The sequence below is a fragment of the Phocoena sinus genome, chromosome 2 (genome assembly GCF_008692025.1).
Source record: "Phocoena sinus isolate mPhoSin1 chromosome 2, mPhoSin1.pri, whole genome shotgun sequence".
In the NCBI taxonomy this organism is placed as follows: Eukaryota; Metazoa; Chordata; class Mammalia; order Artiodactyla; family Phocoenidae; genus Phocoena; species Phocoena sinus.
In genome coordinates this window covers 146,047,527-146,075,518 of record NC_045764.1, presented here as the reverse complement: position 1 = coordinate 146,075,518, position 27,992 = coordinate 146,047,527, and the positions used below count along the sequence as shown (strand labels likewise).

Below are 27,992 nucleotides of genomic sequence, written 5' to 3'. Positions count from 1 at the left end.
CCCAGCCCCGCCCCAAAAGCACCACCACCAACATCCCCTACCTTCCTTGTGAGGGCAAGAGGGAGAATTACAAAGAGGGCACCAACACTGCAGGTGAGGGCCCAGGGCATCGACGTCCTAACCGCAAAGTGTGGCGCCACCTATCGGCCACTTCTGGGTTCCTTTCCCATCTAGCACCTCAGACTTCCCAAGATCAGAGTGGAGGGCACCCGGGCCACAGAAAACAAGTAACCTTTTAAGGAAATGCAACCTTTCCATCAGAGGAAGCCACCCAAAGAAAGAGGCAACAGCCACCAAGATTGACTCATTTTTATTTTTTATAAAACAAGCTACAAATAGTCTCCCTCCCTCCTCACAAAGGAAAACCACAGAACACAGCCTCCACATATGTGTGAGAGAGAAGATGCCCAGGGGAGAGTCTGACTTTCTACAAGGAGGTGCTTCCTCCTGGCCAGAGTAGGGGACTGGGGTCTCCTGGAAAGTCCATCCGGTTCCAGCACGCTGAGCTTTCTGGTCCAAACTAATGGGCTAGGGCTCCCCTTCCACCTTACCGCGTTGGGATGGGGCCTCCAGTCACCCTAACACAACCTCTGGGACTTTCATCCAGACAGCAAGAACCTTCTCCAGTCAGAGGATGGGATACTGGGATGGGGTACGAGATGCACGAGACGTGGCCAGATTTCCAAAAGCAATCTATAGGGGCACCAGTCCTGGGCTACTACCCAGCCTCCCTCACTGCTGCCGCACCTGCTCACGGAAGGGGTGCTAAGTGCCAGGTGTTGCTCTTTGATGACTGTCAGATAGGCATGGTCACCCGGGCAGAAGAAGCTGGCATCTGACCCGAAGGCTGCCCAGCACATTGGATTCCACGCTGGAATCACAGTAAAACGTCTGCGGAAAGCTAGGCCTGGATTTCCCCACAGCCGGGTTATTATCTCTGCACTTCTAGGCGAGGCAGAAGTGGGAGGCCCAGGATGAGCTTTGCTCTGGGACTGGCCTCAAGCCTGGAAGCCTTTAAGAGCATTTAAGGGAACAGGGAGAACCTCAGTACTGAGTTTAAAAAGAAAAAAAGGCTGAGTCTCCCACAAGGTGGCCAACACAACCCTTCCCTCAGGCTTACGATGACCAGAGGCCGGCAAGGGGAGACAGAGGGGAGTGGAAGTAAAAGCCTAGTCTGACCTTGGCCCTGGGAGCTGTCTCGGGAAGCCTCATTCATGGGTTTGCAGGAGATGAGAAGCCTCCTGTGGGCACTGCACTCACCAGGGCAGGCCTTCTGTCCTCTTCCCTCCGCGGCTCAGATACTAAACAGCTACTAAATAAAAGGCCCCTCCGTGTGTCTTTTCCTTCTTTGGCTCCCTTCTCATGCTTTACGTGGAGGAGATGCTAAACACGGGTGGAAATGTTTCAACTGACCCTAACGCAAATCCTTGGGGGACAATTTGCTCAGTGGGCCACCAGGACACGGTGCACCCACGGGGTCAGGGCCACTTGGGGGTCCGGACGGCAGGAGCACATGGGCACGGGAGCCCTCCCTTCAGGGGCCCCTCACATTGTCCCACACCCAGCCTCCCTTGAGAAGGTCAACCGCCAAGTGACTTGCCAGCTCTGACAGACACAGCAAGAGGCGGTGCCCTCCTCCCACTAGAAGAGAACTAATGGAGTCTGCGCTCTAACCACAGGGGTCGTTCTCCAAACAGAATCCAAGCGGGCTGGAGATGGAGTTCTGGGTTCCAGAAAGCTGGGCCGTGGGTCCAGAGCCCTCACAACCCCGAGCAGGAACAGGGAGGGGAATAAACAGACAGCAGTGCCAATGGCTGTACAAAAGAACTATACAATTTACATATATATTTATATACAGTATATAAATCTCTTTCTTCTCAGTCCCAACAAGACCCTCGCCCCCTCAGAACCCTAAAAGTTGTCAGTAGTAGATCCAAAACCTTAACAATAAAAGAGAACGAACGGTCTTTCTTCCCTTTCCTTTTCCCACCGTGGTATTAGATATTGGTGTTTAAAAATGAAACCAAAAAGAAAACACACAAGTAAGAGTTATTAAAAGTGCAAACACGGCGGGCACCACTCATGTTACATGGGACGTGGCTGGGCTGTGGGCAGCGTCCAAGGTCAGGTGTCCGGTGATCCATCCTGCCTCCCTGGTCTCTCCACCTGCCCTTTGGTTTTCTGCTCCTTAGACGAGGCGTCCTACTGAGAAGGGAGGCATAAGTGAGAAGTTAGGGTTGGGTTTACGAGCAATCCAGCTACACATGTCCATTTCCTCACCGGAGCAGGCTTTTCTACCTGCTGTTAAATACGGGGCTGGGTGGGACACAGGTAACCTGGATTTGCAGACAAGCCCATGTTTTACCAGCCCATCTTTGCCACCATGAGGCATCACAATGGCAACAACATGAGGCTGCCATTCCAGAGAACTAGGTTTTGCCCAGTAAACACAGTTGGGGGGCGTGCACTCTGTACAAACCATCCTACTCCCAGATGCCGGCCTTTCAACCTGGGGCTGGGGCGGAAGTGGTAGGTGCTCGTTTATAGGTGGGAATGGTAGGATCCTTGTAGCACTGACTAACCTTTCTCTTGTGTCCTCAGCAAACAAATCGAACATGGGAGTCCAAGTAACTTGGCCAATCCCAACACTCGGCTGCACTACCGAAGCTGCATCAGGGGCCCATAGAAAGGACCCCAGAAAGAAGGCGACTTCCTGAGTGGGTTTTTGCCTGATCATTTTCCCTGGGGGAAGATGCCAAGACTACCACCTGCCAAAACAGGAACTTAGGACGCTTGAGGGGCCTTGACCCAGAGAACTGGTAGGGCTTCTTCTATACCTGGGCCCCTGGCCCCTCTAGCCCCAGAATGAAGAGGGCACTTGGGGAAGAGCCAGAGATTGTGTGGCCAGGCTTCCTGTTCTACCCAGGTAAACCCCTTGTTAGCCAACACCTTTAAACACAGTCCCTGTTCCCTAAGGCCAGGGCCCCCTCATTGGCTGAGAGGGGCTTTAGTGCTGATGGACATGGGTCCTGGCTCCACCAGTCGCAGAAGGTCAGGTGGAAGGAACCTTAGCCATCATCTGGTCCAGCCCCTTCACTTAACAAATCCAGAAACTGATGCTCAGAGCAGTTGAGGAGCTTAACGGAGGTCCAAGGCTTGTTCTGCGAACACCCACTCCACCCCACAGGGTGCTGATCGGTTTTGGAGGCTCTGCAGGGCCCAGGTCTCCTAAGGGAGGAGCAGGGAGCTGCAAGGCAGGCACACCAAGAGCTGGGCCAGCTCCACGTGGGCCCTGGAGGCTGTGTGATGTCGTGCACCGCCCTTAACCCCTCTGGGTCAGTCTGTGGAGCAGGAATTAGGACCACAGCTGTGCTGCTTCTACGGTGCCTCTCACAGGGTTGCCTTGAGGATGAACTGAATCCACGGAGAAAGGGCTTGGAGGAGCGTAAAGTGCTGTGGGGACACACGCCCACCCTCAGCTCACACTAACATTCCTTAAGACGGGAGAAAAAAGACAGAACACAGGGTGGGGTGGGGTGAGGGGTAGATACTGGTATATCCAATGTCACGGATGAGAAGACAAACTTGGAAAGATAGAGGGACAAGCCGAAGGCAGGTGGGTGGGAGGTGAGCCAGGTTGCCAGGCCCTGAATCCCATCTTTCATCTGCTCCGGCCAGCAGCTGCTTCTCTCAGGGGTGACAGGATCTGCACGTACAGAGGACCTCAAATAGTCCCGCCCACCAGGCTGAAACTCAGGAGAGAAAACGTACAGCCAGCGGTAACCAGCTCTCACCCTGAAGGCTTGCCGCACTAATCCCTTTACCAAAATATCGCTTCATCCTCAGAGCAACTGTATATGGTTCTAACAAAACAATCAAATTATCCGCATTTTATGAGGATGAAACTGAGGCTTGGAGATGGCGTAGCTTTTACGTGGTGAAGCAAACTCAGACCCGACTGTCTGCTTCCAGAATCATGCTCTTAACTACCAAGGAAGGCAGGGGAGAGAAAAGGTCCGAGCCCGGAGCAGGTGCCATCCTTGGGCAATTCATTGGGAGAGCCAGCAACTTTTTTCAATGGAAGAACTGGGCTCCAGCCTACCTGCTTCACAGGGTGGTGACAGTAATCCTAACGATGGTGCTTTATATACTGGGAAGGGCCAGTTAAGAAAGACCAGCCCTCAGAACACTGCGCAGAGAATTCAGCTCCCCAGTGAGGAATCCGGTTGGTAAAAATGCCTGTGTTCATGGGGCATTTCCCGAAAATTCAGTCCCTCACACCCAAAGCTACATTCACCCCCAAACTCTGTGTCCGCCCCACACCCGACTTCTGCCCCCAACTTGGTGTGCAAGCCCCTTTCAGCCCACCAGAGGGCGCCGCACACCAGATGACCAACATCTGCTCCATTCCCTACATACCATCTACCCAAGTGGCTTTTCTGCCGCTCCGCAGAGGAGAGGGACCCTGCGAAGCTGCCGGCAGCCTGGGGGTGCGTTACTCTACTACTCCCAATTTCTTCTGTGCGTTCACCACTAACCACGTACTGGGCTAAGTTCTTCACGGGCAACAGCTTGTTAAACCTTCACACCGAATCTGTGAGGCAGACGCTATCATCTCCATTTTGCAGATGAGGAAACTGAGGCTCAGAGAGATTGGGTAGCTTGCTAAAGATTACAGAGCTAGTAAGTGTCAGGGCTGGATGCTTCCTTTGGGTTCTGTGCACCTGGTGCCCCACAAAGCTTCAGAGGACAGCCGGGAGGCCTCCTTGAGCTCGGTGGACCCGAGGTCACCACACTCAGCCTCCCCTTGGCCGCTGTGTGCTGCACGGACCTGAACTACCAGCACGGGAAGGGGGTTGAGGGCAGAGGGGCTACAGAGCTCTGTGATTCCAACCCCACTGAGCCCAGAAGTGCTCCTGGGTGGGCCTGGGGTCTATACTAACATACAGTCTCTTTCCAATACTGGCCCTCAGCCTGTGCTCTGAGAAATGGGCACAGATTCCAAATGCCAAAGCGTAATGTCACCATACAGGACAATCCCTCTCCTATCCCTTCATCATTTGACAAGGGTCTAATGCACTGTTACTGGGCGCCGTGCACCGTGCACTGTGCACTCTGCCTGAGGTTAGAAATTGAGAAGGCACACCCACAGCTACAGGGGAGCTGCAGGGGAGAATCAGGAACGTGAACTGCAAATGCAGTGTGATAAGGCTTCCGCCAGCGGCAATGATCTTATGAAGGAGAATAGTAATATTGAACTGCCACGGAGTTGCTTCAGTGTCTCAGGCACTATGACAACTGCTTTGACTCACTGTCCCAGTGAATCAGCAGAACAGCCCTATGAGGTGGATATTATGATTATTTCCATCTTACCGATGAAAACACTGAAACCCTGGATGGCTGAGTAGTTTGTACTCGGGTGAAAGAACTAGTCTGTGGCTGAGGCAGGGTCCTGGGGACTCAGAGTCGTGGGAACACAGAGAGGCACCCTCATCAGACAGGGGTGCCCAGAGTGATGAGGTCACTCACCCAGGGCCACACGCCCCAGAACAAAGGCCAGAACCCAGTGATGGAGCGGGCAGGTCCCGAGACTGGGTACCTCATGGTAATTCAGCCACTTCCCCAGCTACCTTTTGGGTTTACACTGTCAAACAAGGGTTAGAATGAGGAAAAGCCCTTACGTCTCCTCCAAGGCAATCTCAGCATTTCCCAAGCTTCCATTTCAAATAAGTCAGCACCACCCGAATTGGTATCTTCAGCCCAGACCTTCCACTGGCACTACAGACCCTCTAATTCTTTGGGTGCATCCAACTTGGCACGTCCAAGCCATCCTCGTCACCTTCCCTGTCCCCCTGCACCCGCTCGGCTCTTCCTCCCACGTTGCCCATCTCAGTGAACGGACCCACTGTCCAGTTGCCCAAACCAACCTTCATCCCTCTATGCACTCAGTCACCAAGGCCTGCAGGTCTACCTAGTCACCTCTACCCACTACTCTGCATCCCCTACTGGGGGATGGCCTCCATCACCTCCTGTCTGGACAGCCACAGCCTCCTACGGGGGACTCTGCCTCGCTTATCCCCAGTCCATTTCCCACACTGCACCAGAATAATTTTTAAGCAAAACTGACGCTCTTGTTTCTCTGACTGAATCCCTTCAACAGCTTCCCCACTGCCCTTGTACAGCTGAAACTCTCTCACCTTGCCTCCTACCCCTTCCCCTCCCCTTCCATCTTCAAACATGCATCTCAGTCACACCGACATCCTTCAGCTCCTCTAGAACTCTCCTCCCTCACCTCTGCAGCTTCACTCTTCATTTGCCTCAGCTCGGAACACTCTCCCCTCCCCTGATCTTTCTGCTTGGCCACCTCTTACTCATTGCTCAGGGATTGCTGTAGAGCAGGGGCAGAAAACTTATCTGTAAAGGACTAGCTGGTAAGTATTTTGCTTTGGTGGTCATGTACCATATACAATAGTCTCGGTTGTATATACTTCTTTTTTGAAAATTACATCCCATTAAAAATAGAAAAACCACTCAGCTCACCGGCTGTACAGAAACAGGCCGTGGACTAGATTGGGCCCATGGGCTACGGTTGGCTGACCCCTGGTCTAGACATCACCTCCTTCCCAAGGTTTTCCAAGCCCGTCTGCCCCTGAGCTGATGGGGGTGCCCTACGTAGGTTCCTACAATACTCTGCACTTGTTCCACTGTGACAGAGATCATTAGGTGTCCACCAGAATTCACGCTCTCCTCCTCTTCCTGGGTTCCCAGCCTTCCTTACTGTGGGGTGTGGTCTAGTGACTGAGTTCAAGCCAGTGAAATAGGAGAGGTGATGTGTGTCACTTCCAGGACCGGCCCATCAACCCCCCACCACAGGCACTGCTCCAGGCTTTATGCCATCTGGCTGGCTGGGAAGGGAGAAGACCCCCAGGGTGACCCTGGATGCCACATAATAAAGATGGCAGCGTCATTCTCAGCCTGAATCTCAGTGACTGCACACGAAGCAATCCCCACTCCTATTCCTTCCCCTGCATACACACCCCCCCACACACACACACACCCCTAGGACCTGGAATCGTGGTGAACTATTATATGGGCAAGATGAACTAATACCCACTTATGGGGCTGAGCTGAGCTGAGCCATTACATGTGTGGTTCTACTTGTCACTGCAGCCTGGCCTATCCTAATACACCCTCATAACACTTGCCACAAGGTATGTAAATACTTTAGCATCTGTCTCCTCCATAGACTGTGGAAGGATAGGGACCTTATCCATCCATTCCTCCACTATATCAGGCGTCTAGCATGAAGCATAACACACTCCCAGTAAGTAGGTGAATAAACACGCACCTGGGACCTCATCTACTGGGGGAGCCCTTGGCCCCCGGGCCCGGGCGGGGCAAGTCCTAGTGGGCCAGGAGCATAGGCGAGCACTCACCTTCTTTGCTGACACCCAGGCAGCCCTTCAGCTCGGCAAGTGAGATGACCTTGTCCTTGTTCAGGTCACAGTAGTCAGTGAAACGCCGGGCGCATTTCTTGGGCTTGGCTTTCTTCTTCACGTAGCGCTTGAAGGGCTTCATTTCCCTCTTGTTAATGTCGTCGCTGCTGTTGCTGTCCAGCTGGCTGAAGTACCAGTGCACCACTCGCTCCTCCAGGGTGTGGCTGGGGTCTGGCTCTGAGAACCTGGGCCACGGGCAGACACCCCCATCCCCAAGCACACCGCTCAGGATCCTGCAGGAGCCACCAGCCCAGCCTCAGTTCCCTCCCACGTGCTCAGATGCCAGGGCTGCCGGCAGCCGGGCAGAAACGGCTTATCCGAGCCCAAGCCCTCCCAGCCCCAATGAGCCTGCAGCCGAATCAAGCCATCCTTTCCAACTTTGAGCCACAAGACTGGACACTTCGTTCTTCAGGGGTCCCCAAGTAGGTGAGCCCGCCACCCCCTCCGCCATAGCCAGCAATGTTCTCGTACAAGACGGATGCTCAAGACATATTGGCTGGATATAATTCACCTGAGAAACCACAGGGATCCAAACTGTCCTTCTCCCAGCCTAGTGTTGCTGCCACACGAGCTGCCCGTTACACATGAACTTGGCATCCAAATGAACGTGACTATGGGAAAGGGTGCTCAGAGCCTGCACCACCCACCCAGTGCCAGTCCAGGTCCTGGGAGGGCTTCCAAAGCAGGAGGCAGAGCCCCTGGCTTGAAACTGCTGTCTTGGCGAAACAGAGCCAAAAAAGTGAAACCGAGCGGCAACAGGTCAGTGTGAAGTTCCCGTGGGCCGTCCCTGTCAGGTATCAAATGTGGTAAGAATTGAGGAAAGAAGGCAATTGAGATGGACGCAAACAGAGGTTCTACAGCTGGCAAGTCCAGACCTACTAAGCGCGAGTCTGTCCACATAGAGGTTTCAAGACAGGAGGCCCAGGGTGGACCCAGGAAGCCACATGTTAACTAGAACCCCCAGGGGATTCTGCTAAGAAGCACTGGGCTAGAGTAACCAAGAAAGCTTCCCGGTGTCGAGATGCACAGCGGTGACCGCATCTAACACAGCCCATGTATGCATGGTGACCGTAACGTGACAAGAGCAATGCCTACACATGTAATGTACACAAGGCCTACCCATCAATTTCATTTACTCATGCCTCATCTTTTCCCAAAAAGGATTCAGGGTGTTAGCTGAAACTTTTGAAGCCAATGATGCGTCTCTTCTAGAGGGGGTGACTGGGGTCTCTGGCCAGGAGAGCAGAGTCACACGAGTCCCATGGTTCCTGCTGCTGGGGCTTGGCACGGAGTGAATATGGTCCAGGCCCTTTTGTTTAAAGCCCTGGGTAACTTTCCTTTGGTTGGGGGACTAAGGCTGAGGTTGGGAGGTCCATACATTCAAATACTTAGTCTGCAGGGCACTGGGACAGACTACGTGACGACCATGGGTGAGAAGCCTGGGCAGAGGGGCTCGCTGTCACACAGGGATCCTACACCAGGGATTCAGCGCCTGCCAGCACACTCTGAAGGTGTACCTGGCAAGAAAAATATTCAAGGCACTTCCCAGTGCCTTGGGGTTCTTCTCTAGGCTTTGCCGAGTTTTCTGGGAGGGAGCGGACCATCCCTGACACCTCCGCCATGAATGAGCCAGCAAACTCCCTCCCCTACCCCAACCCCCAAGTGGCCTCACCATTTAGGGAAAAAGATGTTTCATTACCAAAAAAAAGCCAAGCATCCCTGTTGAATGCCCACTCCTAATTAAGTGGATTGCAGTCTTGGGCAGGTCCCCCTGGGCACCCTGGACCAATTCCAAGACAGCACAATTAGTGGATCTGCCAGCAGGACCTCATCTTGACAGGTCTGGTGCAGTGAGCACCTGGGGAAGGTGTGAGGGACCGTCTGCTTCTGGCCCTTGGGGAATCTGCTAGGTCTGTCATAGAAACCAGGCTTGGAAGGGCTTTCAAACAGGCATGGCTCAGACTGTTGTCTCTGCCAGTACATGGTTCTTTGGTGGTTTTAAGCTTCCTCTACTTTCACTGCAACATTCACTCTCGAGCCTGCAGGGTATACCAGGCGGGCCCCAGAAAATTCCCTATCAGGATGCTCGTGGAGCAGCAGGGAGGGTGGCCAGCTCCCTCGCAGGGCACCCTGCCTGCCCTCGCCTTCTCCTACACGCGAGGGAGGACCCAGCTGCGGGAGGAGAGCCGGGAGGGACCCAGGGGAGACGCTCCAGCTATTCCCACCCAGGCTTTCTAAGGCGGCCCGGGGAGGGCCTTCCCCCTCGGCCCCCCCCGTGAGGGGGCCACGAGAACCAACCCCCCCCCCCCCCCCCGAAGGCAGCTCTTCCTTTAACCTTTAGGCTCAGCATAGCGTAATGTCTACCTAGAGGCTGGAATAATAAAGCCTCACTTGCTGAGACGGAAAGGGATGAGGTCATCCCGCCTAGACGCCCAGCCAGGAGAGGCTCGCTGCCCCCAATACGTGTTCCTGGGCTCCCGCCTGCCTGCCCAGTTCTCAGCGACTCTGTTGTTAGAGCTCCCCGCACCTTCCTTTGTGCTAGGCTCCAGCAAGAAGCAGCTCTTCTCCCGCGCTACAGCCTCTGTTTCCTCTTACACCAGAGAGTGACTGTCATTTGGGGGCTGCTCCGTTTTCCCTCCCTTCCCTGCCTCCTTGTCTGGAGAACCGTGTTCCTGCCGTCCTCACTCCCAGCAGGAGCTCCCCAGCCCAGAGTGCCCATGCCTTCTGCCTGCTACCCCCCGTACGTCCCCCATACCCCGCAGCCGCCGAGGACACGTCCCAGGAGACATCCAGGAGACGTCCCCCGAGAGCCCTGCAAGCAGTGCCTCTGCCTCCCTATAGCACTTCCCCAACCGGCAGCCTGCTCTGTGGGCCTGAGGGGCCTGCCTCTCCCCGCCCCCGTCCCCAGCTGGCGTAAGGCACTCTGCTTCTGAAATCCTTTGACTTCCAGAATCCCATGCTACCCCCTCCCCAAACATCAGAGCCAGGCTCCACACGTGTAGCTAGGCAGCACTAGGGTCCTACTTTGGAAGCCAAGGCTTTGTCTAGGCCAAGCGCCAAGTACATTTAAGGCAAGAATTTCTTAGCGAGGGTGCGGGGCAGTGGGGTGGGATCATGGACCCTCAGAAAACGTAAACAAAGCCATAGTCCCTCTCCCTAAAACGCACATGCACCCAGAACTCTGCAGATTTTAGGGGTTTAATGGACTCCCTAAGCCTCATCCAAGGTCACGGACTCAAGTTAAGAACCCTCGTCTAGAGGGAAGGAGACTCCAGCCATGACCCCAGAAGAATAAGTCTGAACCTTCTGGAAGAAGATTGGGTGAGACAAAAGACAGTAACTGGGAGGGGCTTGGGGGTAGTTTTCATGCTTCCAACAAAACACACTAGAAAAAAGAAAACTACTGAAGGCATCTGGCTCAAAACGCTGAAAATGAGGTTTCTGGCTTCACAGCGGCCTCAAGTCCCCAAACTACCGTGCTTCATGCAAGAACTAGTTAAGCCTGACATCTATCAGGAGTCCTGATTTAGCCAAACCAGCGGTGGGCACGTGTGAAAGAAGACACGAGAAGCCTCTGTTAACTAAGGAGAAGCTAAGGTTTTCCCAGGGGAGTGCTGGATGGGGTGGGGCAAGAGAGCCTCCCTGAGTCTCCAGAAACCTCTCAAGCAGTCTGTGCTGGAGTCCTTTCCATCACCGCTGGACTCCTCACAATTTACCCCTGACCTCAAAGCCACAGCCCACTGAGCCCTCCAGCTCTTACAGCTTTCTAGCAGTATCCTTTAAAAACACTGGCAACCTGCACTCCCAGTTCTAGGGTTACACTGGCATCAGACTCCCGGCCTCTCTCTCACACACGCGCACAGAATTGGGAACAGAACCGCTGGAATTCAAAGCTGCTCATCAGGCCAGGGCTGGGGACCCTACGCTAGAGAGTGTGATGGTTCTTTAGGATCACTTAACAGTGATGCCCAGGCCCTTGCTATGGGCCTCCCTACAGGTACAATTCCACTTCCATTAAAAGGGCTTATTGGGTGTGTAGAGGATCCAAGTTCCTCGGATATGGTGCGGAGAGACACGGTGCAATGTTGGCGTCAGCCCTGCCTCTGGGCTGTTTTGGTGGCCGTCCTGTTGCCTCCCGTCTCCAGGGATGAGGAAAACCACTAGAGCCAGGTCCCTCCCTGGACTGGCCGGGCCCCACCGAGTCTTCTCCCAAATTAAGAGGCGGCAGGTGCCACCCTTCCCCTGCAGCCCTCTCAGTGTCGCTTCTGCAGCCTCAGCCCGCCGGGCCTTGGCTGCAACGCACAGCTGGAGAGTCAGCCCCTTTTACCACAAGGAAACTGGCGCTGGCCAAGATCTTGGGCCCAATTCCGCTGTCCCAAGCAGTTTTAAACAAGGTGAGGTGGGATGGCCTGGAAGCACGGGCCAAGCCAAGCAGGCCAACTGAGCCCCATCTGGAGCCGGGTCCAGGCCCTGCCAGCTGTGCGGGTGGGTAGAGTTGGGAAATGCCAAGTCAGCCGCATTCCAGCCTCCTCCTTGCAAGAACATCAACAAGTCACCACACTGGGCAGGAAGGAGGAAGCCTCAAGACCCACAGTCTCTTCTTGCAGGACCACGGGAGGGGCAACGAGGCTCACGTGGCCCAGCCCAGCTCCTCTCAACGTTGACTTTTTCTAGGGTGGAGTGGAGAAAGGAGAGGGTTCCCCTGCTCTAGAAGGCTCTGCCAGCTAGGATCTCAGAACTCCCCCTGTGGGACTGATAAATGCCGATGGCGAGGCTGATGTAGCCGGTGGGGTGAGGGGCTGGGGGCGGAACTCTGCCTTCTGGAGCGGGAAGGACCAAGAGCATAATTCAGGGCTTCCCTGGTGGCGCAGTGGTTGAGAGTCGAGAGTCCGCCTGCCGATGCAGGGGACGCGGGTTCATGCCCCGGTCCGGGAAGATCCCACATGCCGCCGAGCGGCTGGGCCCGTGAGCCATGGCCACTGGGCCTGCGCGTCCGGAGCCTGTGCTCCGCAACGGGAGAGGCCACAGCAGTGAGGCCCGCGTACCGCAAAAAAAAAAAGAAAAAAAAAAGAGCATAATTCAATGATCTAACAACCCTTCACTGAGAACAGCTCTCATCTAATGATACCTGCAGGCCACCCCCTCCCAGGCACTAGCCACAGATGTTTCCATGGATACCCCATTCTACTTTGCCTATTTTTAGATCTGGGCAGCACTGCTTTCCCCCTAAATCAGGCTAGAAGACCAGAAAAGGAAGTAGATATCTCCCTCTTCCACTCCCTACATCCAGCAAGTCTTCAAATCCTATTGATTTCATTACTAAAGCTTCAGTAAATCATCCCGTCCGCCACAGCTTTAGTCCACATTCTCACCACCTTTCCCTCTGGTGTGGGCTGTAACCTTCCTGCCCCATTTAGCTCCCCTCCCCCCATCTGGCTTCCATAGGAATGCCCATCTAGTCACATGCCTCCCTGTGGCCCTCTCTGGCGCGAATCACAAGACCCAGCATGATCTGGGCTCTGCCCAGCTCTACAGTCTCATCTCCTGCCTGTCCACAGCCTGCCTCCCAAGCTTAAACCTTACTCCTCACAATTCCTTCCACAGACCCTACCTCGTTCGTACCTTGCTACCCCTAGGGTCCCTCTGCTGGGATACCCTTATTCCTGGTCCATCTAGGTCGGGGCATTTTCTCACTTGTAAGTGAAGATGTGGCTGAAATGTTACCTCCTGTGGAAAGCCTTCTCTCACACGCCCTCCCTCCCCTGAGTCCCTGCAGGACTCCATCTGCCTCTGTTGTCACATTGGCTTTACAGCGCACTCACGTGATTACATAGCTCTTCTCCCAGGAGCTCCTCCAGCCCGGAACCATGCCCTCATCCCTGTATGTCCCCAGAACCCAGCACAGAGCTTATGCCAGGGGTGAGATATAAGAGTTTGTGCAAAGCTAAAATCTCCAAGCCTGACAGGTGGTGGTTTGGGGGGAAGACACCTGCTTTTCTGCTCAGCCCAAACTCCTCCCTGTCCCTTCTTCCCACTGTCCCCAAATGGGACTGTTTCCCGCTGGCCCCAGCTGGTGTCCAGCTTTAACTGCCAGACCCTGAGAGGACGCAGGAGGGATCAGCTGTGGCTTCTCTGACCTTGCGCTTGCAACCTCAATTCTACCTGAATTCACAGCCAAGGCCCAAACCCAGGGACCCTGGATTCCGTAATTCTCTTCGCCAGCCCTGCTCCAGATGTGCTGCCCTGTGCCTTGGCCCTCCCACTGTAGAAGGGTGCCTGACCAGGGGCTGTCCACAGGGTGCCCAAGTCCCTTGGTCCCAGCCAGGGCGCAGTAAGGCCCTGGTGACAAAGAAGCATTACAGTGAACTTCAGGGCTAGATCTGGCCTCATAATTAGTCTTGAAGTCGTTGCTGGAGCCTCTGACGTGTGCCAAGAAAAAGAGGCCTTATTGAGACATCCCTCTCTGTATCTAACAGGGATCCATCCATCTATCCACCCATCCTTCTGGTTATTTATTCATTTAACAGATATTTACTGAGCACCTACTGTGTGCCAGGCACTATCGTGAGTTCTAGGAATACAGCAGGGAAGAAGGCAGAAAACGCTCCTTCTCTCGTTGAGTTCAATTTTCATTGGGTAGCGGAGACAGATACAAATAAACAAACCAGCAAAACATCAGATAGGGACAAGCACTAGACTGAGAATTAAAAAGCGGTGCTGTGGGCTTCCCTGGTGGCGCAGTGGTTGGGAGTCCGCCTGCCGATGCAGGGGACGCGGGTTCGTGCCCCGGTCCGGGAAGATCCCACATGCCACGGAGCGGCTGGGCCCGTGAGCCATGGCCGCTGAGCCTGCGCGTCCGGAGCCTGTGCTCCGCAACGGGAGAGGCCACAGCAGTGAGAGGCCCGCGTACCGCCAAAAAAAAAAAAAAAAAAAAAAGCGGTGTTGTGATAGAGGGGTGACAGGGCTGCTCCTTTAGTTTGGATGGATTGGTCATTGAGAAGATGATATTTAAATGGAGCAGCAGGGCCAGTCACGGGAGGATGGGGGACTCACATTCCAGGTTGAAGGAGCACCTGGCTTGGAGGCCCTGGGGCAGGCCAGAGCTTGGCCTGTTTGAGGACCTGAGAAGACCAGTGGCTGGGACATAATGACAGGAGGGAGCGGCATATGAGAGGAGGGTGAGCGCCAGCAAGACCATCCTGCAATGGCCAGTTCGTGGTCAGAGTTCGGCTTTTTTGCTTTTTCAAAATATATTAGGGAGACCTGCGAGGGATTTAAAACTCAGTAAAACCGGTAATCCTGGCCAGCCACCTCCCTGTATAACTGATTCTTTCTCCTTCTCTCCGCAGGCCCACTCCCACTTCCTTGATTTCTAAACTATTTCTTGATATATCTTGTCTGTCTTTTGATTACAAGTCTAGCCTCCAGGTAACACAATTACCAAACGCAGTTCAAACCTTTCATTCTCATCAAAACCAAACACGGTCGGGCTCACATGAGCTTGAAATGAAAACCATGTTTAGGAAGAATTTTTTTTAAAAAAATTTCTCCCAACATTATATTATACCTAAAAGAGGTTTTTTGGAAACCACAGCAACAAAAACTCCCTTCCCTAATGACACACTGGGATTAAAAGCATTTACGAACTTCTTAGTTTTTTATTTTCTGTAAAAATGTCTTCAGCCTGCTATCTGAGGGTCAAGTGTCCATCCGAACTTGCCCTGGCAGGCAGGCCCACCTGTGATTTTGGCCTCCCAGCCCAGGATTCTAGCTGGGTTTGGTCCTTTCCTTCTGGCACTGAAGGCTGCCTGGATCCGAGGCCAGGCCGGGCTCAAGGGCTGCGCTCCCGCAGAAGCAAATGGGGTGGAGGGTGAAGTCCTGTCTCCTTAGAACCCAAGCAGAAGCACCAGGCAGGCTCCCTGAGCAGTGGGTCAGAGCCAGCAGCCCTGGGATTTGTGGGTGGAAAGCACCCAGACCTGGAATTCGTAAGGCCATGCCCCTTTCTCGTTTCTTTTTTCCCTCTCTTCTAAAAACCATAAATAGCTCATACCCATTTCTGCATGAAACATCAGGTATGTTTTCACATTCCAAGCACTAATAACAAAAAAGCATATAATACTGAATATGCCTTTTCATAATTTCCTCTCCCTCCTCCTGGAGGTTCGGACAGAGCCCTCTCGATTTTAGACTTCCAGTGGCTGAGCACCGTGGGCTGCCTCTGGGCAGTTCTCATCTGCCGACCTGTCAGACCCTGTCTCCATCTTTTCAGACTTATTGCTGTGCTCCTCCCAGGGGAGGCCTGGACCCTTCCACAGGGTGAGCAAAACAGAGCAGGGCCAGAAATCCAGCCTCAGAGCTCACAGGACCATGGGCCTGCTGAGAGCAAGCTCCCTGAACAAGCAGTTTCCTAGAGTGGCAACCCACAAGGCAGCCACTGCACTCACTGTGATGTGACATAAAAGTGGGTTTTCAGGATTGCTGCCCTTGTCTGCCTCGGACACAGAACCACTGACAGCTGTGTTGGGAGTCCTGGTGCCCACCCCAGATACACAGCCCTGCGGTTGTGCTGATGCAGTCATGCTGGGGCCCTTCCACCAGCCTGGGGACCTGGGCCTGTCGTGGTGGCACTCCTTGCCCTCTGACAGCTCTGCCTCTGGGGAGATGCGGAGGGGTACTAGCGCTCCCTCCTTGGTGAGCCACGTAAGCTGAGAGTCAGGCTGCCCATCCCTGCCAAGCACATGGTACTTCCCGTTGCTAAGGAGCCAGAACTCTCCCTACTCCTGCCGTGCCTCCCGCTCTGGCTTCATAATGGAAGCAACATCTCACAGGCCCTTTGGACCTGCATCCTGTGTGTCATCTACCACCACTGTCATCTCCTCCACCCCCTTCTCCATCCACCCCAGCTCAGCCATACTGAACTACAGACGTGCACTTTCCTGAGGTCACAATGTTCTTTCCTTTTTCCTGGAATGGCTTTCCTTCTTTTACTAGCTGAGTCCTACCTATCCTTCAAAACTCAGTATCACCTCCTCCAGGAAGCCTTCTCTGACTCCTCCAGACTAAATTAGCAAGCGCTTCTCTGTTCTTTCACCTCGGTTCTAGCATTTACCACACAGTTTGTATCTTTCTACAGCCTAGTATCCCCATTAGGCTGCATTCTTTGAAGGGAGGGACATGCCTCGCATCCTTGGATTCCCAATCCTTAGCCCAGTGCTTGGCGTGCCACGCACATTCAATAGTTCTGAGCAGAGGACAGATGAATGCATGCGTGCTCCGATCAACTGACCCAATGGGCCCAAATTAGTGAGCACCGGCGATGCTGGTCGCTGGGGAGCATGTACGTTTCGGCCTCGGGGCAGGACTGCCTCGGTCAGCATATCAGCTCCTGAACTAAGTTGGATTTGGCTATGGCAGTGTCCAATCCCACTGCCCAGAGTCCCTCGGGATTCTCAGGAAGCCAAAATGGCACGCGGCTCCTGCCTTCTCAGAAAAGAAAACCACCAAATGCTCTGGACTCCCTCCCTGCCATCCCTGTTCCCATCGTATGCCCATCCCCCTTCCTGCCATTCTGGACTCACTCCAATGCATCCATTTCTGAGACTGAAGTGCTGGAAGTCTCCAGACACTCCCAGACTTGCCTATAATCAGGTAACTACAAGCTAGAGAAAAGCAACTCCCAAAGACTAGAAAGGGGAGAGGGGCAGCGAGATTTTGGGTGGAAGGTGAGACAAAGTCACAGCTACGCAGTTTCAGGAAGAGGATCAACTTCCAGCTCTTGTTCTACCCACCCCTCCCCACTCTCCCAGGGACCCGCAGCATCTGAAAAGTCAGGGGCCCCCGAGGTCCCACTGGGCTTGAGTCCCGCTCGCATTCTCACCTCCCACCTCCAGTGGGTGCTGCTGAGTTAATGGCCTGCACCATATCAGTGGTGAGAGCATCCAGTAGGCTGGTGATAAATTCCATTTTCTTCCCTTCTGGACAGCCTGAAAGACAAAGTGAGATTTGAAGGCAGATGCCAGGTAAATGATCAAGTAAACAGCTTCCTCAACTACCACTGTTTCCTCAACCTCTCCAAGTCCTTCTTGTCCAGCTAAATCCACTTTGGGAATTGTCCACAGCTCAGATGATTCTCATAAACCTCCATAGTTCCTCTACCCACAGCCCGCAAGGGACCAATAGACCCAATGGATAATAATACTCTCAATGTTCTTCCATTCCTCAAATTTTTTTGCTGAGTATCAACTCAGGCACTATGCTAAATGTTAGGGATATTATACACATGGTTCTTCCCCTCGTAAAGTTCATAGTCTACTGGGGAACTCAAGCTAGTTCTGGTACAGGAGGACGGAGCGACTCTAGCAGCAAGGACCAGGTGCTGAAGGGGCACAAGGAATGCAGAGAACTCCAAGGTCAAAGTTGCCTCAAGTAGATCTACCTGTTTACCTATCCAAGAACCTCCTCCTTTTTTCACATCTCTCCTCAACCAGCTTAGATTATAATTATCAACCCTCCCTTATAAGTACTCTCAAACCCTTTGTTTCTCTATTCCGCACTGTGTGATTCCAGCAAAACCCCAGGCGTGGACGAACCTTCTCACCGATATGCCTTCTCCAAGTCTACACCCCCATAGCTGAATAGTGCTAGCGTAAACACCACCACGCAACTGGAGAGACGGTTTTCCTGCAAATTCATGACTACCAGCCCCAAATGGGCCCTCAACACTACCTACGATCCCTCCTCTCTGCAGCAACTATTTCATTCTCTGCTCTCTGCAAACCCCCTAGGCCTCCGGTTAAACGCTACCTTCTCAGAGAAACCACAGATTCTTCCTGTCCTTCTCCCAGCACCTCACTCTTTCCCTTCAGAGTAACCTGTCACCACCTTTTATCTGCGTTTGGATTCATTTATTTGGATACTGTCTCCCCCACTAGACAAGCTTCACTTCGGTTTTTGTACCATTAGACAAACCCAGCGCCTGGCACACAGGGGAATCTCAATGGACATTTGTTGAAGAGATGGCTAGAAGGAGGGACCCTGGTCTCTACGACTCCATTCTCATGACAGAGTGACCTACAAACCTCACTTGGGAACCCCTAGACTTTCAGGAGCCTCTGTTTTCAGGTCCTCCTTCGAGGTCCTGATGGGGAATAGTAGGCCCAGCTCCCACCAGCGCTGACCTGCATCTGTGCTGATTAAGACTACAGTGTTCTGAGCCATCAATATTTAGCGCTCTTATGTAACTCACTGGCAGAGAACACTATAAATAAGAGAAACCCAACCAGCAGCCATTTAGAGGTCCTGGGGTCCCTGCCTGTGAGTCTGTGTCATATCCCAGTGACAGTTCTGGGCCACCAGGAATCATTGCTCCTCAGGACAGCCTTTCCTGTGAGCTATCTTCTCTTTGCAGCCCTGGGAAAAGGGTCCACAGCCCCCGATCATTTTCCCAGTCACCCTTAGAGAAGAACTGTAGAGCTTTTAAGGGTAAGATTTTAACCCAGTGACTACATTTTAAAGATATAAAAAGGTAAAGCAAGGAGGAGAAACAGTGCGCTCAGAGCACAGGATTGAATTAGGAACAAATCCCAGACTGGATGCAGAGCCCATGCTCCTGCGACGCCCCTGCCCAGTGTCCCCGCTCCACCTTACAGATGGGGAAGCAGACGCAGAGGAGGACGCTGCTTCTGCATGATGAGGGGGCTGGAGGAACAGGAAGAGGTGAAGGCACCAGCAAGGGGTAGTGGTTCGGTCTCCCACCTGGCAGCTCCCTGTCCTTGAAGGGGTCGTCCACCTCCGCACTCTGGGCCCTGCGTCGCTCTCACAACTGGGCATCACGTAGATGAGAAGAGAGAGATGCAGGGGGTGAGGAGGGGCTGGAAACTGAGCTGACTTCAGCTCCTACTCCCAGCAATGATCCGTGTGGTCTCGAAGCCTAGATCTCCCAGAGCTGGTAGCAGAATATCTCCTGTACTGTCCAGCAGCTACAAGGCAATCCCAGCGTCGGTGTTCCCACAGAGACATGTTCAGGCATGTCATCCTAGTCAGTCTAGTAGAGCGCTGTTACCTTATGTCTGCACACAGGATCTTTTTGATTCCATAGAACCTAGTGACTCAGGCAGGGCAAATCACCTTCTCACTGGTGAACTGAGGTTCAGAGAGGTTACCTACTTTCCCGAGGTCGCCCAGCTAGGAAAGGCCAGACCTGTGACCAGAATCCAGGATACTGGGACCTCATCTGCCCACGAGCAGAGATGCTGCTCCCTAGTGCCTCGACTGCCACCAGGCCAGGACAATAAAGCCAGGAGATGTGAGGGTGACAGTGTAACAGGAAGCTGGCTCTCCTCCCCAGGCTTCACCTGAGGGCTGAGGGGCAGGACGGGCTCTGGGGGACTTACCGTGTGGAGGGTCCCGGGCAGCGGACGCCCCGTGTCCACCAGCACACACCAGCAGTAAGCCAGTGGACTGGTGGCACTGCACTGGCTTATAGAGCCCCCCTGGGGCACACTCGGGGATGACAATGCCCTCGCGGGGGATTCTGCCGGGCCTCTTCCAGGGCGCTCTGTCTCTCCTGGTCACAAGAGTGAACTTTCTCTGCAAGAGAAGACACAGCCTGTGGTGATTCCCACTCCTGTGCCTTCCCTGCCAGGACCTGGCCTGGCCCTAGGGAACTGGATGGCTGGCTGGTGAATCACCAAGGGGAGCTGTGTCTCCCACACCAGCCCTTAGTGAGGGGCTGGAGGCCCAGAACCTCCCTGCGGCCCCCTAGAGGCGGGGGCCAGGAGCCTGGCTGCCCTGCGAGCTGACAGCTGATGCAGGAATGCCCGTGTGTTGTGGACACTCTCCCAAGCCCAGACGCAGCAGGACAGGGCCAGGCCACTGTCCTCAGGGCAGGGAGGTGCTCTGGTGCTTGGCACCCAAGGGAAGCAGAAACAAGGCCCAAACCCACTCCCTTCAGGCCTGAATGGAGCTGAGCTGATTACACGGCACTGCTTCCATCCAGTGCGAGAGAGAAACAGGCCCTCAGGAAGGTGTCTGTACTCAGCGGCCTCACGAACTATGTCAACGTCTCTGAACAGCCAACCTGGTTTCTCCAGAGTCAGGCCCAGGCTGAGGCAGTGCATGGTGTCCTGTGCCAGGCCGTGGGGGCCTCAGACCCACACGACCCCTGACCAGTCAACCTGCCTGACTTCCCTTTCTTGTTTTTTGTTGATTCTGTGGGGATTTTTTTTTTCTTTTTTCTTTTTAGTTATTAAAAATAAATAGCATTAAAATAAATAAATAAATAGCATTAGGCTCCTTTCTTGTTATAAAGAAAAAATTTGAAAAAACCCTAATCCCACCAAAGTTAAACACTACTTGCCCTGGACCTTTTCTTTTTCATGTACACACACATAAATACATATGCACACATCTACTGGGTTGTTTTGTTTTTTTGTTTTTTTTTTTTTGTGGTACGCGGGCCTCTCACTGTTGTGACCTCTCCCGTTGCGAAGCACAGGCTCCGGACGCGCAGGCTCAGCGGCCATGGCTCATGGGCCCAGCCGCTCCGCGGCATGTGGGATCTTCCCGGACCGGGGCACGAACCCGTGTCTCCTGCATTGGCAGGCGGGACTCTCAACCACTGCACCACCAGGGAAGCCCACTGGGGGTTTTTTGACAATAAAAGGGACCACATCGTATACCTGTACTATCGTTTTTTTTGATCTACTTATTTATCCCTTTATTTACTTTATTATCACTTTATTTCTTTTATGAACAAAATTCTACAACTTTCCCCTTGAAGAAGATGACAGGAATCGTCTTGGGTATCCCATGATATTTTCACAGTGTTTTACAAAAATACCATTCCGAGAGCCAGGAATTTGGTATCAGCAATGTGGAGATTCATTCTCTTCACTGAACAACAGCACAAATGATGAAAATACAGAAGCTCAACTCTGAAGGAGCCAAACCCTTTGAAATAATGACTCTGGTAATGATACACATATGAACCGGACAGATGTTGAAGCAGACTGTAGGTGCACACAGAGACGCAAAGCAGCTCCATGCTGTCTTAGAGGGAAGTCAGATGATGGGAAATGATTTTTGTCTCACTCTGAGGAAAAATGCTGAAAAAATTCTCATTGCAGGGTGAGGGAATATCCCCTTAAGCGCATAAAAACATCTGAGATTCAGGGGACAGGTATGAACAGTACATTTGCTATTAAAATATAATACTGATCTGGAAAATGAAAGAAAAAAGAACTATTGTTTTCATAACGCAAACACAGTGAAACTAAACAGAATCTCCTTAGCTAGAGGAACAGCAGTTTAAAACAGTTGACAGGCACTAGACTCGAGATTCTGAGCCCAATTATAACTACCACCAGAACTGTCCCTAAGAGGCAGCTTAGGAAAGAGACATAACTGATTGGAAGAGAGGGGCCATGGGGAGACCTGGCCTGAAGACCCAGAATTTTGAGTTCGGCCCCTGGCTGGAATGGAGCCTGGCACCTTCCAGGGGATTACGCAAGAGTTTTTCAATAGCTCTCCCAACCCCAAGCTGGTAACTTTCTTTTCCTACCTCATGGTTCATGCCACAGAAAAAGTGACAGAGGAGAAAAACCAAAGGAAAACAGCTTTTTACCAGCACCGTGTTCGTGTAACAACGTCTGACAGAGGCTTTAAACTAAGATCTTCCAGGCCAACATTCTAAAGCCATAAATCAGATAGAAAGCGAGATGCGAACAGAGGTGGAGAAAGCTTCCCCAGGGACAGAGCAAATGATGGACCTGACTTCACAGCATTGGGGATCCTGAAACTGCGGGCGTGTGGAGACCAGCCAGCCGAGGAGAGGTGGGAACCTGTGGTTTGGGGACTGTCGACAGATTTCTGGAAGTCCTTGAAGGCTGTTCTGAAAGGTTTGTAGCCCGCTTCCATAGAGGTTGCACGGAGTTCCACGGAGAATACTACAAACCATACAAACGGTGACGCTCGATAATTTGGAAAAACTGGGGGTTAGCGTGGAATTCGAGAGAAGGTGAAATGCAGGGTTTCTTGTCTTTATTCGTTTGCTTATTACTTTATGACGATCCCTGCAAGTTCAAGTGCTCCTCTAAGAAAGAGACAGGAAAGGTTTATAATCATAGCACCAACTGTTTGTGAAGAAAACACAGAGAGTTTGTCTTCCGACAGAGACAAAAATCTCCCCTAAGATCCTCTTTATACTACTAATAGTCAAAGCAAATATTCATGGAGGAGCGTGAGCCAGGCAGGCGACAGACTAGGGGCTTTACTTGCCAAATCTCTTTGTCCGTGTGAAGTAGGCACTGTTATTATGCCCATTTTGTAGACAAGGAAGCTGAGTCGTGGAGGGATTCATGAATTTTCCCAAGTTCACTCACCCCGGAGAGAGGAGGGCTGGGGCCCCAGTCAAGGGCTTCTGACGGTCAAGCCTGTCTTGCTGAACTCTAGACAGAGGTCACTGTCTCTAATTATTTGCTTTCGGGGAAAAATACATTTATTTTTATGGTGTGAAGATCCGCCAGGCCAGTCGCTTTGTAGACTGCCCCAGATCTGCTGCATTTGAAAGCAAATGTGTAAAAACATGTGCTTATCCATTTGAAACAGCACTGCTTCTTCTGAACCAACGATTTTCTCAGCCTAAGCACACTCCGAACCTTGTACCCTCATATTTTTCCCTCTTTGCCTTGGAACTGGAACACCTAAGGCCAGATTTGTAACTCACCCACCATTTACAGACAGTAACATGAATAATAATGGCTAACAGCTACCTGAGTATTTATGGTGTGCCCAGCTCTGTACTGGGCACTTCCACTAACTCACTTCAAACTCGTCACAAGCCTCTAAGAAAAGTGTTATTATTATCCTCACCGAGCAGACCGGCTGTGTGATTTCCTCAAGGTCAACAACTAGGAAGTGGCAGAGCCTGGATTCCAGCCCAGGCAGTCTGCTCCCAGGCCATGGCCTTTACCTCTCTTTAATATCAGCTCTCACTGCCATGTGCTAGCCTGAGTTTTAATCTAATCTATGTTTTTCTTTCACTTGGTGTGGTAGATCGTTACAGAATGGTACCAGTGAAATGCACCTCCCTGTATTCAGGGTAAACCCCTCCCTGCTGACTCTGATTTGCTTTGACCAGTGGAAAGGACGGGGGTGACGGCGTGTGGCTTCTAGACCTCGGCCTGAGGAGGCCTTGTAGCTTCCACTTTCCCTTTCTTGGAATCCACCCTGAGACCACCACATAAGAAAGCCAGTCCAGCCTCCGGGAGGATGAAAGGCCACATGGAAGAAAACCAGAGCGGCTCAGCCCACTGCCACCACCAACTTCCAGGCGTGTGCGTGAAGTCATCTTGGACACCCCAGCCCAGCTGACCCTCCAGCTGGACAAGTCCAGGAGTCAGTGCAGGTAGAAACAGGCAAGGAACCACCCAGCCAATCCACAGACACATTAGAAAGAATAAATTACTCTTGTTGTAAGCCACTGTATTTCTGGGTGGTCTCTTACGCAGGAATAGATAACTGAGACACTTAGACTGGCTCAACTCTTTATCAATTTATCCCGTAAGTATTTCTGCAGCCCTCTCAGACCCTTCAGCCAATCAATCAATCAACCAATTATTCCTTCAGTGCTTCTCCAGACCTCATGCGAATACTAAACGGTACATACCAGGGGGCATAAGCTTGTTCTGTATCTGAGGACCCAGAAGCCAGCCCCATCCTTAGGGCCACTGTCACCCTCTGCCCTTCTCAGTCACCTCCCAAATGAATCTTAAAATTCACAACTATCAGATTTTCCAGATACCAAGAAGGCACCTTCCAGAATGCAAGCCAGGGGATCTATTTCAAGGGCCTCTTCATGACCACTGGTCCAGAGAGGAAGCTCCTCAGAAGTGGATACTCACTGTTCTAAAACATTCAGCCTCTGCTCAGGGAAGTTCAGGGAAAGATGACAAGATTAGAAGGTCTGGCCTGATAACTATGAGAATGGCCCGGGACCATCTGTAAATACTTGGAAGACATAAACAGCGGGGGACAGGGAAATATCAGGGCTGTCCAGGGCGACACGGGAATACCTAGCCACACGTTCTTACACACCCATGCACACCCAGCCCCTCTAATCCTATTCCGAGAACCAGTGAGAGCCGGTTCGCTCCTCACCTGGCAGTGGGTGGTTTAAATCTCACTCACAAAACTCTGACTGCCTGAGAGAAGAAACACAACAGAAAAGTAGCCTGTGGAAGGAATGAGAACATGGTCCAGCCCTTGCCACCGGAAAGCACACAGCCCTCTATCCCAACAATCACACAGCAGCCGAGCAAAGCGGGGCTAAGTCCGGGTGGGAGTGGGCAGGGAGGGGGACCGGGGAGAGGGAGACCGGGCTGAGCCAGACAACACAAACCCTGTGTGCAGGCCCAGGGCACGGGTTCTCAGGTGTCCAGCCAAGACGGGAGGAGCGTGGAGGACAGCCCCGTCTGCTACGGCCAGCCCCTGCCTCTGTGCCTCTCAGTGACCTGTGGTAATTAGGAGCAAAGGAGAGCGTGGACAACCTCAACCCTCGGCTAATCCCCAATTTTGATTTTAGCCCACAGTTTATCCTTTGTTTCTGGGAACTTTTTCTCCTTTATCATCTGTTTCTTTTTTCTTCTTCACTTAAGAAAAAAAAAAAATGTCCAACAAACATGAACATTAAAAGATTCGAGTTTCAGGTCGTTGGACTGGTCTTTCTTTCTGGCTGCTGCCTTCCAGAGGAGAAGCTGCTGCAGGAAGGAGCAGACAAAAAAGCTGGGATGCTGGGTAACCCAACACCTGAGTGAGCAGGTATTGGTGAGCCAGTCATATCTTGAACTCTTGGGAGAAAGAGCAGGGGAACCTTATGGTGATGGAGGCCAGGGGAGACGGGAGGAGAGAAAAGGCAGTAGTCAGAGAGGATCACCAGCAGTCAGGGCTCTCCAGAGAAACTGAACCAATAGAAAAAAATAGATAGATAGATAGATGATAGATAGATAGATTTTAAAAATATATATGTATGCATATGTATATGGAGAGAGAGAGAGGGCTTCCCTGGTGGCGCAGTGGTTGAGAGTCCGCCTGCCGATGCAGGGGATACGGGTTCATGCCCCTGTCTGAGAAGATCCAGCCGCAGAGCGGCTGGGCCCGTGAGCCGTGGCCGCTGAGCCTGCGCGTCCGGAGCCTGTGCTCCGCAACGGGAGAGACCACAACAGTGAGAGGCCCGCGTAGCGCAAAAAAGAAAAAAAAAAAAAAAGAGAGAGAGAGATTTATTTTAAGGAATTGGCTCCAGGCTGGCAAGCTGGAAATTCAGGTAAGAGTGATGGGGCAGTCTCAAGTCCAAAATCAACAGGTCAGGCCAGCAGGCTAGAAACTCAGGCAGGATTTCTATGTTACAGTCTGGAGGCAGAATTCCTTCTTCAAGAAATCTCAGGTTTTGCTCTTAAGGACTTCAGCTGATTGGATGTGGCCCACCCACATCACAGAGGGTCATCTGCTTTACTTCAAGTCAACTGATTATAAATGTTAATCACATCCAAAACAAATAATACCTTTGCAGCAACGTCTACACTAGTGTTTGACCAAACTGGCTACTGTGGCCCAGCCAAGTTGGCCCCTAAAATTAACCATCACTAGGTCCCTATGAAACATGAGACCAAGAAAAAAGCCAAATCTTACAGAAAACCATACACAGAGAAGCTGAGAAGAGTCATGGGTCATAGAGACACGAACTGGGAAGATGCCTTGATGAATGATGCCATCTTCCCAGAGAAAGAACCAGAGGCTCTCCTCTGAGTGGCGGCTCAGTTGCTAATTAAGGGCAGCTTCTCAGGCTGCCCTGACTAAGCATTGCCTACACTACAGACAAGGGAAGTGGGATGCTGACAGGGCTGAGGGCAATGTCCTGAGAGAGGATGGTACTCCTGGCGTCTCAGATCTAACGTGGGATCCTGAGTAACAGAGATTAGGGCTCACAGAGAGGATGCAGAGGGGGTCAGGGGCCTTCCTGGCCCCAGGCCCTCACACAGGCTGGTACTGGGTGTATGCTGGTACCATGGCAGGCTCTGGAGAGGTCAGAAAAGTTTTGTAAGACGTAGCAAAAAGAAAGAACTAACCACAAGATCTTAACTTACCCTCATTCCGGGCCTCCTCCATCCCCAAAGCTTTCCCTGGCGGGGTCCCACCTAGAGCAAAGCCTCTCTCTGCTGAGTCTGAGTATCTGTTCCCCTCCTGGACCCCTCACCCTTAGCACCAGGACTTAACAAGACTGCAAGCTATCGCATACTTCCTGATCCTTCCCCACACCCATCCCTGACCTGCGGCGCCTCACTCATAGGAGAACCACAGAGTCTTGGGTATAAAGGATCCACAGTGTATTTAGCCCAAGAGCCCCTCTATTGCTGAATCTCTGCTGTTCCATCTCGAGCCGCAGAATTCTGTTCTAGCCTGACACTTCAGAGGTGGGACCACCCACCTCTGAGTCAAGGCCAAGTTATGGGGGATGAGACCACAGAGGGCGGAAAAAGAAAATGTGTCCCTTTGACTCATCCTGGGAAATGCCACATTCAATCCTCAGACCATCCGGCACTAGATTTTCTTAAGGGAAAAATCAATACACAGTTACCCGCCTGAAAAACAAGAGGAGCTTATCTATGTTTCGTTGCAAAAGGAACCATCCCACTGGGCCAAGAATATTAAGGGAAACACTAGCGTTGTGTCGGCTACAGTTACCCTGAAGCCCCTTCAAATACCTCACACCCACTTAGCCTCTTATCAAAAATGAATGAAATGCTGAAGGATAACCCAAAATAACAAGCCTTCTGTTAAAAACAACTTTTCCTGAATCACAACATGAAATTCCAGAGGCGTAAGAAATCACACGGCTCCTGCCTCGGGAGCCCCTGGGTCGGCATGAGTGGCGTGCGCTGTCGGGACAGTTGCAGAGAATCTGGCCGAAGAGGAGACTGCAGGAGCAAAAGGAGGGACCGGGGGGACCAAGCTTGAAGGCACTGACTCCCCTCTTTTTGAGGGCTTGGCCCAGGGACTGGACACGTGGTCTCCAAGGAGGAGATACTGCAGAGTTCACGATCTTGGGGAGTGATTCACAGGACATCACCGAACAGCCCTTTCTGTTCATTTGGCCACACGGGGTTCAGCACCCATCCCCCGGAGGACTGCTTTTCTGCCCTCCCATCATGTCTGGCACCAAGCTGCCACTTGGCCATCACCAATCCCCAAGTTTCAGAGTCATCCAGGGACTCGGAGAAAACCCTGAAGAGGAGGGGACCTCAAAGAACCATTCCTCAGGGCTCCCTTTGGAACAGACAATGGTCAAGAAAAGAGAGGTCCTGTCAGGGCAGGGAAGAGGCAGACTCCCTGATAAACAGAACAAAGTCAGTCCTTGAAATTGTGCTCAGGTGTGCATTAAGTAGGGGTGGAGGGAGTGAGAATAGAAACAGAATATGCACAAGTTTAAAATGTCACCTCTTC

The 27,992-nt window shown here is 52.4% G+C and overlaps 1 protein-coding gene across 1 annotated transcript in view; it reads right to left on the bottom strand.

The window, feature by feature from the left end:
• Nucleotides 1-294: 294 nt before the first annotated feature.
• The window catches only part of SMOC1 (SPARC related modular calcium binding 1), a 156,373-nt gene continuing 128,675 nt past the window's right edge, over nucleotides 295-27,992 (bottom strand). Inside the window, 8 exon segments of the mRNA XM_032624733.1 lie at nucleotides 295-2,205; nucleotides 7,437-7,681; nucleotides 17,374-17,479; nucleotides 19,251-19,304; nucleotides 19,307-19,332; nucleotides 19,890-19,945; nucleotides 19,947-20,024; nucleotides 20,026-20,084. Of these exon segments, the coding sequence (XP_032480624.1) occupies nucleotides 2,189-2,205; nucleotides 7,437-7,681; nucleotides 17,374-17,479; nucleotides 19,251-19,304; nucleotides 19,307-19,332; nucleotides 19,890-19,945; nucleotides 19,947-20,024; nucleotides 20,026-20,084 (641 nt within the window). The 3' untranslated portion in view covers nucleotides 295-2,188.